The sequence below is a fragment of the Panthera uncia genome, chromosome A2, assembly GCF_023721935.1.
Source record: "Panthera uncia isolate 11264 chromosome A2, Puncia_PCG_1.0, whole genome shotgun sequence".
Lineage (NCBI taxonomy): Eukaryota > Metazoa > Chordata > Mammalia > Carnivora > Felidae > Panthera > Panthera uncia.
This window is the reverse complement of record NC_064816.1, coordinates 39,049,777-39,060,873: the sequence shown is the minus strand read 5'-3', so window position 1 is coordinate 39,060,873 and position 11,097 is coordinate 39,049,777. Positions and strand designations below refer to the sequence as shown.

Genomic DNA, 11,097 nt, shown 5'->3' with positions numbered 1-11,097 from the left:
TCTCAGTCGGCTGCAGGGGGAGGTGGTGGTGGGTGGCTCCTAAAAGAAGCTTACACCCAAAGCAAGCACTGATTTCCCATTTATGGTGTATGATGAGCTTCCCCCGGTTTCTCAAAACCAGTTTGGTTTGAAGATTATCCCCCTGTTGACACTAGCCCACCCTGTGAAACTGACAAGCCCACACACCTTTGTTGAAAAGAATGTGTTTCTTACTCATTATCTGAGAACCTGTGAGCTGCTTAATAAATATACTGATGGAGGATTCCTGGCACATGCTTTTCTGAACAAAGGCCAATTATATTCCACCCCATGTACTATCAAAGAAATGCGTTAATTGATTACAGCAATGAAAAGAAAGCCTCTACCACAAACAGCAAATGCCACCAACACTGATTAAAGAACACTGTCCAGTGACCTCAATGATGCATTGAAAAACGTAGTCAGTGACATCTTTTTAAAGGTCAGTTCAAAACAAGTAATCCTATGGACATCAAGGGAATCCTTTCACTCTGGTGAAGCAGTTAACTAGTGAAGGTCATGGGGCTGTAGCAGCCAGATAAAGGAGAGAAGTAAAAGCAATTAGACAAAATGGATGTTGTAATCCCACTTTCTAGACCTCAGAGCCACACTAAACACAGAGATACAACTTTTTCACTTCACTATTCAGAAACTGCCAGCAGAGTCCAAATGAGAATTCTTTCCCTTGGTTTCTTCCTTACTGGTGCTGACTGCATGTTTCTCATCAATGTCTATAACCTTGGGAGAAAAAGAAAATCACCAAGTCCATGGATGCTGCTATGTATTTTATCATCTAACTTGCAATCTCAACGTATTCCTTCAACACACTGGAGTATTGCTGAAAACTACAAGTGTCACGACACCGCTTGAAAAACTGCCCCTGAGTAGAAGGAAAAAAGTCCAGGTTCAAGGATGGCCACTTTCCAGTCAGGTGGAGGTACAGCCACCGGAAGCGTCAGCCTCTTGTTGGAAGCTCTTTTAACTTGGAGATTCTCAGGCCCCGCCCCAGACCTACGGATCGGGATCAGAATCCACCTCCACATTAAAATTTGAGAAACACTGCTGTAGGACATCTGACAGCACTTTTTTTTTCTTCTCCCAGCCTGAGTGTCCCCTAAGTGGAAAATGGAAATATAACAAAGTAATATTTGTGTACAACAAAGGAAAAAAAAAAAAAACTGAACACAGTTCACATGACTGGGGATGTGAGGGTGGGTTATGGGGAACTTCTCTCAGATTTATACTTGTGCGATTTTTCACTTTGTAGGACCAGCGTTACTTCTCTTGTCATGCAGTAAAACAATTTTTAAATGGCGCTAACACTCTCTCACAACATCGTACTGATGATTTTTAAAGGGACCGATTTAGAAGCGCGGACACTTGAGAGGTGTTAAGTGAAATGGACGGAGCCAGGACTCTACCCTCTCCCATCCCGACAGCCTGTGAGCAGCTCTCTTCCCCGCACATTCCCCCCTGCAGATTCGCCCTCTGGTCCTGGAATCCTTGGTCTGCCCAAATCCTGGGGTCCGCAGAACCTCGGGTCGCAACTGCAGTTGCTGGAGCGTTCCGCAGCCTCAGTAACTTTCCCTGGAATGAAATAAATAAAGACCGTAAGTGCTGAGATAGCTGACCCCAAAATATTTTTCGTTCTCTGCAATCAGCCAAGAAAAGAGAGGGCGGGGGAGGGGAGTTAAAAGTCACGATCTGTCCCGGAAGGGGCTCCAGGAGAAGTCTCTGGGCGGCAACAGCAGCCTCCGCTCCAAACTCAGTGAGCTTTTCTTGGCCTGTGTTGGTACCCTCTAGCAAAAACTGCAAGAGAGCAGAGAGGAGTCGCCGGAGAGAAGGGCTCAGACTGGCGTCCTGGGCAGGCCAGTCCTCTCTCGGGGTCTCCCCATTCTCCTCTGCCTCCTCCTTGTGGCAGGGGGCGGGCCGGAGACAGCCGAGGCAGGATGTACGTGCGCACGCGCTCGCGCATATACGGCCGGAGGAGTCCTGTTCCTCGGGCATTTTCCGAGGAAGTCTGGAGCAATTAGGCTCAGTCCGGGGAGAGCAAGCGAGCGAGCGGGAGGCGTAGCCGGCGCGTCTGGGCTGCCTCGCAGGGAGGGAGGGGGCGGCCGGCCGCCCGGCGGCGACCCCGGGCCCCGGCCGCCACCATGGGCTTCGAGCTGGACCGGTTCGACGGCGACGTGGACCCGGACCTGAAGTGCGCGCTGTGCCACAAGGTCCTGGAGGACCCGCTGACCACGCCGTGCGGCCACGTCTTCTGCGCCGGCTGCGTGTTGCCCTGGGTGGTGCAGGAGGGCAGCTGCCCGGCGCGCTGCCGCGGTCGCCTGTCGGCCAAGGAGCTCAACCACGTCCTGCCGCTCAAGCGCCTCATCCTCAAGCTGGACATCAAGTGCGCGCACGCGGCGCGAGGCTGCGGCCGGGTGGTCAAGCTGCAGCAGCTGCCAGAGCACCTCGAGCGCTGCGACTTCGCGCCCGCGCGCTGCCGCCACGCGGGCTGCGGCCAGGTGCTGCTGCGGCGCGACGTGGAGGCGCACATGCGCGACGCGTGCGACGCGCGGCCGGTGGGCCGCTGCCAGGAGGGCTGCGGGCTGCCCCTGACGCACGGCGAGCAGCGCGCGGGCGGCCACTGCTGCGCCAGGGCCCTGCGGGCGCATAACAGCGCGCTGCAGGCCCGCCTGGGCGCGCTGCACAAGGCGCTCAAGAAGGAGGCGCTGCGCGCGGGCAAGCGCGAGAAGTCGCTGGTGGCGCAGCTGGCCGCGGCGCAGCTGGAGCTGCAGATGACCGCACTGCGCTACCAAAAGAAGTTCACGGAGTACAGCGCGCGCCTCGACTCGCTCAGCCGCTGCGTGGCCGCGCCGCCCGGCGGCAAGGTAGGCGCCCGCCACCGGCCCCAACCCCCTGCCGGGCTCCCCTGGGTACCCAGGGCCCCTCCTGGTCCCTTTGGGCACCGGGATGCCTGGAACTTCCCAGGAGCATCCCTGCCGCCTCCTTCCACTGCTTACTCGCTGTATCACTAAGAGCGGGCCGCTGAAACAGTTTAAGCTTGGAAACTATGGTCCCTGCAGATCACATACACCGGGTGAAATGTAGCTACAGCAGCTTCCGGGGGTCTGGAAAGACTAAAAGGACCCCACAGCGTGGAGTAAGAATGAGTGCAGTTCCAAAGTCAGACGTTTTGCTGCTCAGATCAGCTAGGTGATCTTGGGGAAGTTGCTTAACTTCTTAAGGTTGAAAAACCTAGTTCTCTATACCTGTGGCACCAAGGATTGCGATATCGACACACAGGGTAAACTGTATCCATGCATCCTTAGGAATTTCAGGAAGAGCAAATGAAACACACAGTTCTGAATAAGTTCAGAAGGATTCCAGAAGAAAGGCCCCTGGAGTGAAAGCTGGATTCAGACATGGGCTGTGCTGCCGACTGGCTGGCTGACCTTGAGCAAGCTGCGTAGCCTCTCTAAAGTTAGAAACTGGTCCCTAGAGATGTGACACGGGTAAAACACAGCCAGGCCCCGTCTGTGGCGTTCATGCGGGGATTCCAGAAAAAAAGAAAGTGCCACCAATCATAAAGTAATAATTGAGAGGAAGTTCTTTCAAATTGGAACTATTTTAGAACTTGGGTGTTTTGCTCACCAACTGAGTGACTGTGAAGTTTAACATCCAGGTGCATCAGTTTACCTAAATGTAAAATGGGTGGTTGTCAGCCTACTGGGAAAGAATAGTTAGAAAGACCTGGCCCTGTGCTGGGTGGAGAGTGTGTGCTCAGCAAAGTGTTAACATCCCCCTGGGGCCATCCCCTTGAGCTGATAGTTGGTGTAATTACAATGGTCACCCTGAGTGAAGGCTTGCTTTGCTCTAGGCCTTATGCTAAGTACTTCTCAGGTGTTTCCTTTTTAATCAAGTGAGGCAGCTGGGATGCTTCCCATTTTGTAGATGAAGAGACTGAGCCGCTGTGAGGGGCAGTCATGTACCTGGGTCATAGCTTTTAGTGCCAGAGTTGCCTTCTGAACGCTCATGTGCCTGTCTTTCCAGCCCAGGGTCATAAGCACTGTTGTGTTGCCTCTCAGTGTAAACCCAAGGCCCATTTTTTGAGTGTTTATTATGTTCTAGCAACTGTGGGAAGCACTTTACAGGCATTATCTACTTAATCCTTTCAGGTGGAGGAAGCAGGTTCAGAGAGGTCATAGAACTTGTCCAGAGTCATACTGTGACTCCGGGAACAGAGTGAGGATTCGGGTTCTACATCGGAGTTATCAGCGTTGGGATGTATTGACATACTGAGTCCCATCATTCTTTATTGGAGGCGGCCGTCCTCTGCATTGTAAAATGTTTAGCAGCTTCCCTGGCCTCTACCCACTAGATACCAGTAGCACTCTTGCCTCCAAGACATGACAACTAAAAATGTCTCCAAATATTATCAGGTGTTCTCTGGGGGTGGGGTGTGTGTTTGGACACGTGCAAAATCGCCTGTTGAGAACCAGGGTTTTCCTGATTGTAAAGGCCACGTTTTATGCAAACGGGGAGGGGCGTGGTGCCACTGTGTGGTTGCCTGTTCCATATGGCTGCAGGAGAACATATTTGCCCCAGGGGCCTGCATCTGCTTCGCCTCTCTCTGCCCTCTCCCAACCCCCTCTTTATGCACACACCAGGCCTGCAAGTTTTCCCTCTCCCCGCTCCTCCCCTCCCCATCCTGGCCCCCTGGCCGACAGGCCCCCTGGCCTGTCAGCCGCAGTCTGAGCAGCTGGCCAGCTCTGGGCGAAGGGCAAATATTTACAACTGAGAGGCTCACCCAGGACCGCACAGGCATACAAAAGACTGGTGTGAGCCTGCTCACCAAAACAGAGGGCAAGACTTGGTCCTCTAGCAGGCATCGGGTTTGCAGCAGAAGAGTTCCTGAGCTTCTCTTGTTTATGCTGTCATGCGAACTTCCTGCGTAGTTTTAAGTGATGCTTATTTATAAATAAGCCATTCACTACCCCAGAGTTGATACATCATTCATTGTTAAGCTAGTTTATTATTTCTTCTTGCCTTTCTGTTTTCTTTCTGGAGTGTTTGGTTAAACCTTCTCTCAGAATCAAAAATAGGATACTTGAATCTGAACTGTGGTTGTGTTTGGAGCTGTGCTGGGTGAGCCAATAGGATAATCAAGGGTATTAAGCTTAGGGACAAGATGATGTTGCTTTTTGAGCTCACAGAGAAAGTTCGGGTCGGGAGTTGGAGCCTGCCCTGGGACTCCTATGCACCCCAGCGCTAGCCTCAAGGACAGCCAAGAATGGCCTGGCCTGCAGTTTGCATAAGTTCCTCTCTCTGGCTTCAGACCCTGGCTGGCCTCAACTGAGGCCTCAGGGAAGCTTGCTCCTCTTGCCCCAAAGTTAACCCTCAGTGGCCCTCTCTGAAAAGCTTTTGCTGGCCCTGCATCAGCCAGAAAAACCTCTCCCACTGCGAGCTGTTTAAGAACTTGTTTATTTCATTGGGTCGACTCTCTGTTCCTGCTGGGTACTGTTTATTCTCTTCCAAAAGGCAGAAGGATTTATATTGCTTGGAAACTCTGATGCACAACACTTGATTTTTTTTTTTTTTTTAATCGTAATGTTTATCTGTCCCAAGCTGAAGTAGATAAGAAACACTTAGATTTTCCCTACCAGCCCTTCAAGACCTAAACCTTGTTCCATAAAATGATCTGGCATTTTAAAAATGACCTTAACCTTTGGGTTTTGGACGCTCCCTGAGTGTTGAGGATTTGTCTGTGCTGGACCTACATAGATGTTGTTTCTCCTGCTCTAAAATGGGTACTAGGGCTTGCTTCTCAAACATCCCTGTGATCGGAAATCACCCAGATAGCTTGTTAAAACACTTTGCCGCGTCTTACCTCAAGATACTGATCCATTAGGGCTGGCTTGGGGCCTCAGAGTCTGTAGTTCTCACAAGCTCCCAGGTGATGCTGCTCTGCTTGTCAGGCTGGGTTAGCTACTCTTCTGGATGAAGAGTTAGGGTTCAAGTACAGACGTAGATGAACACATATTAGTCTCCTTTTACAAAAGACCGGGGTAAAGTTCTAAAACCCAGGCCTACCCAGCAGTTACACAGTGGTTAACTACAGTCTGACCAGGCATCTTTAACCAATAAGAAGCTGCTTCTGGGCCGCAGCAGACTTGGTGATGACGGTTTGGTTGAATAAGTTCAAGAGTTTTGCTGTCAGCCTCAGTTTTTCCACCCTGACTGACCTACCTGATTCTAAGAGAAAAGGCATTTCATAGACTTCTCTGGCTTTCCAAGCAAGGGAAAGTTCTGAGCATAAATTTTCTTGAAAATTACTGGACTCCTCCTTGGTACCTTTGCACTTTTATTTCTGTATCCAGTCCGTCATTAAGTCTTAGTGATTTTCCGTCCAAAACCCTTTTAAAATTTTTTTTAAATGTTTATTTTTGAGAGGGGCAGAGTGCAAGTGGAGGAGGGGCAGAGAGAGAGGGAGACACAGAATCCGAAACAGGCTCCAGGCTCTGAGCTGTCAATACAGAGCCTATTGCGGGGCTGGAACTCACGAACCGTGAGATCGTGACCTGAGCCGAAGTCGGACGCTTAACCCACTGAGCCATCGAGGTGCCCCTCCAAAATACTTTTGGAATCTATTTACTGCTCTGTCTCCCCATCCAGTGATATCCCTGGTTCAAACCATCGGTTTTCCAACTCCAGCTATTAACATTTTGGGCTAGATAATCCTGCATTGTATGTGTGTTGGGGGGGGGGGGGGGGGGACAGTGTTCCTTGTTTTATAGGATCTTTAACGGCATCCCTGGCTCTATCTGCTGGATGCCCGTAGCACTGCTCAGGTTGGGGTGATCACAGGTGTCTCCAGACATTGCCAGATGTCACCTCGGAAACAAAATCAGTCTTGATCTCAGCCACCACCACCTCTTGCCTATACCACAACTGCTCCCACTACATATTTTCTTGCTCTCATGCAATTACCTACCACCGGGAATAATCTCTTAGAAATGTCAGGTTGAGGGGGGCCTGGGTGACTTAGTTGGTTAAGTGTCCGACTCTTGATTTCAGCTGAGGTCATGATCTCACAGTTTGTGAGCTTGAGCCCCGTGTCAGGCCCTGTGTTGACAATCAAGGAGCCTGCCAGGGATTCTCTCTCCCTCTCTGCCTGCCCCTCCTCTGCTTGTGCATATGCGCCCTCTTTTTCTCTCTCAGACTTACAAAGAAGAACAGAAATGTCAATCTGAAGCCTTCTGAAACCCTTGTTTTCTAGTTTCACTTGCGTGGCTGTAAGGTCCATGGTGCTCTGGATCCTGCCAGCCACCACCTGTCTGTCTGCTTGCATTCTTACCCTGTTGCTTCTCTCTTCCTAGCTTCTTGAGTCTCAGGAAGTTCCATGAATATGACCCTATGCTCCTTTCTGCCCCTGGGCCTTTACACTTGATCTTTTCTCTACTTAACAAGTCTTTGCAAATACTCATCACTAGATAATCCACAAATTTTGAAATGTCGCCTTCTGCCCCTGCCTTTATGCCAGCCCTTAAGGTTTGTTCATCACTAGATAACCTTTCTATCCTTCCCATCCCAGCTCAAGCACTCCTACATCCACGAAGCCCTCTCTCACCTCGTAGATGAGGTCTGGTGCCCTGAGATGTTCACTTTGGTCCTCCTCCTGCATGGTGTTTATCAAAGCTGTAACTAAATAATTGGAAGGGCTGTTTATTGTGTCTCCCCAAGAGGAAGCACGTCCCTCTTCTTCAGGGCTGTGCCCTGGACACAAGATTGCCAAGTGCGCTGTAAGCTTTCAATATGTGTGGGTTTTGTGGGTGAATTCAAGATTGGAGAGGCTGTCTTGTCAGCCATCACAACTTTTCAGTTTTCTGAAAACCAACAGTGAGCTTGTATTGAAAAAGAATGAGTTTTTCCGTGACCCCCAAGTTAACAAAATTGTTCCCAGGTTTTTGGGAGGCATTCTTTTTGTTCTGCTGGATCCACCCAGATCAAATTGTATCAAGCACCAAATCCCAGAAACGATTTTGTCCATTTCAGAACTCCTGGAGGTAAGTGAATCTAATAGACAATTGTATCAAAAGGCTTTCCAGATGTGCAAACACTTTGAAATGTATCTATCACAGTGTTCACCTTCCAGTGTATTTTCTGTTTCTGGAAAAGCTTCAGCGAATAACCATTTCCTAGTGCATCTAACAAAACAGCTCAGTTGAGCTAAAGGAATTGTGGGCTGTCAATCCATTTAATTTAAATGTTTGATACACAGAATTAAGATTTGGTTTACATTATGTTAGCTACTCTTAATTGAATAATTAGAACTGAACTTTTTGAATTGGGAATTCTGATGATATTTATTCATAAGTGGTTCCTTCTGCATTTGGAAATAATGCTTGCCTGTTTGTAAAAATATTTGACGCATAAGAATCTATAAGGCCGTGGGGCGCCTGGGTGTCTCGTTGGCTAAGGGTTCAACTTCGGCTCAAGTCATGATCCCGAGGTTTGTGGGTTTGAGCCCTGCGTCGGGCTCTGTGCTGACAGCTCAGACCCTGGAGCCTGCTTCAAATTCTGTGTCTCTGTCTCTCTGCCCCTCCCCCACTTGTGCTCTGTCTCTATCAAAAATAAAATGTAAAAAAAAAAAAAAAAATTAAGAATCTATAAGGCTGTTATGCATTAGAGTATAGAACCAGGAGCTTGAAAGGAAAAGAAGTATTCATTGAATTATGTTGGGTGCCATACACTTAGGGTGCTTTATGTACGTATGTATATGAGCTCCTCCATCTTTTTCATTAGGTAGATCTCTCTTTTTTTTTTTTCTCTAAAACACGTTAGATAAAAGTTAGGTAAAGTCCAGAAGTTACAGAGATTCCAAGTATAAAACTGGGATTTGAGCCCAGTGTCTGACTCCAGGCTCATACACTATGGCCACAATAAGAAAAGCATTTTCTTCCGAGGCACTGTTTCCTGTGAGGTCTCATACATGTTTCTAGAGGGCTATTATTTATATATGCAGGCACTATGTTAATTGGAGGTGTTTATTTTATCCTCAGACCCCATGAGGTAGGTACAACAAACCATTACCTTCCATATTACAGGCGGAGAAACCGAGGCCTGGAAGATTAAACATCTTCTCCCATCGTCTTCCTTTGGCTCCTTCTAGTTGGTTTGATGGCTTCCGGTCCATGTTGATGAAGTGTGTTCTTCCCATGCCGTGACTCCCATTTTTATAGGTCTGGTGTAGAACACACAGAACATAAAACAGATCCTATGAAAAGAGAATCCAGTAAAACAAAAAAGAAAGAAATGGAATCCTGGATGGAATAGTGGCTCATTTCTCTAATTTTCATGTTAATAATTTACAGAGTGGTTGATGGTAGAAAGTAAATAGAATATTTTCCGAGTGTATTCTTGCTGTTTAGCTCCACACATTCTTAGACACATTGTGCCAGGCACCATGATAGGCACCACTGGATACAGAGGTCAACCTGAGCAGCTTTAACCCATGGGGTCAGACACCCACTTGAGTCTTTGAAAACACGACACAAGTCTTCCTACTCTTTGTTTACTCAAGCTCTTTTGCCATGGCTTAGCTTCTGCCCCCCCTGAACTAATGGTGTTCTAATAAGCCTGTTCCAATAAAAAAGGGAAGTGGTATAACATAATGATTAGTCTTGTAAAGAAAATAACTAACAGATGGACACAGGCATCCACCTTTCTCACCCGTTCCATATATACATTCGTGGGGAGCTTAGGGGACAGAGACCCCGTGCAGCCTGTGTGTGAGTGGGTCCTGCAGCACTGTCGCCTGGAACGGGGAGGGATGAACTATTCTTTGGGCAGCGGTTAAGCAGCAATGAGTCCTGGGCAGAGAGGTCACCCTTAGAATTTTTCTAGGCGCTGTTTTCAGGTGTCTGTGTCTCTGCCGTATGTAGTCCTGGAGTTGGTGAAAATAGGATTCACATGTTTCCTCTGGCTCATTGTTAAGGGCCTCTGGGAGGATCTTGTAACCTCCTATAAGCCTTATTTGTCTTATCTCTAAAATGGGATACTATTTGGGCTGATAGAGTTGGCTTTAGGATTAAACCAGGTGATTGGTGTTAGGTGCACAGTAAGCCTTAACGAGCATTGATTGAACATCTCTTGAGCGCCTGGCACCTGTAGGTTTTTTAGATCTTTTTAAAAGGAATTGCTGAAGAAACATGAGAAATTTGAAGTGGTGTAATGGAGAAGATGGGCAGGGGTTTTTGCTCACAGGGTCACAGTTTCATTGTGAGAGTCATGCTGCCCTGAGTGACTAGTTCTCTGGGTTCCTATCTGACTCTTTTCCCCTGGTGGCCACTGGGTAGAAGAGAAACATGCCAGGTCAGTTTCGCTGTGTCAGGGTAGCCTCTGGGCTAACATGTAAAGGAGGTGGTTAAAGCTCATGAATAAAATGAGGCTTAGGGGGTTGTTAGGTGTGTTTGTGTCTAACTGAAAGTAACAAGGCTCAGGAGAGGTTGGCTGGGCAGAGCCCCTGCCTTCCTATAAGGGAGAACTTAACCGGGTTCCAGCTGTGTAACTTTTGCTTGCTTACCCTATGGAAATGTGACAGTTTGGTAGCTCCTTAAATGAAGTTTGTTCTTGTTTGTTAGTTTTCCGGTGAAGGCTTGCTTGTAGATGTTCACCAGGAGAGACAGGAGTTGATAAAAGTTAAAGGTGCAGACTTGAAATCAAACTCATGGGAATAAAGAAGTAAATTTTTAGGGATTTCTTACGTTATTTAAATAAAACTGCACAGTAGACACTACATATGTACCTTTGAACCTCGGGACTGTTTCTCTATACTGTTTTTCAAAAATAACTTGTTTGGCCTATGGATGGGTTTATGTATACTATTCTGTAGATAGTATGACTTCAGAGAAGCTCTTTTTGTATTTCTTTCCACCTGTTTTTCCATCCTCTTTGCCTTTCTCATCTTTGCTTTCTTCTATTTTGGTGACAGATGCACACCACTGATACTTCCATTGACTGTCTCATACATTTCTTTTTCAATGTTTATTTTTGAGATAAAGTCCGAGCATGAGCAGGGGAGGGGCAGAGAGA

At 48.0% G+C, this 11,097-nt stretch overlaps 1 protein-coding gene across 1 annotated transcript in view; it reads left to right on the top strand.

Moving 5' to 3' along the window:
* Positions 1–2,089: 2,089 nt before the first annotated feature.
* The window catches only part of PDZRN3 (PDZ domain containing ring finger 3), a 240,123-nt gene continuing 231,115 nt past the window's right edge, over positions 2,090–11,097 (top strand). Inside the window, exon 1 of the mRNA XM_049640889.1 lies at positions 2,090–2,894. Within this exon, the coding sequence (XP_049496846.1) occupies positions 2,172–2,894 (723 nt within the window). The 5' untranslated portion in view covers positions 2,090–2,171. The remainder of the gene's footprint in view (positions 2,895–11,097) is intronic.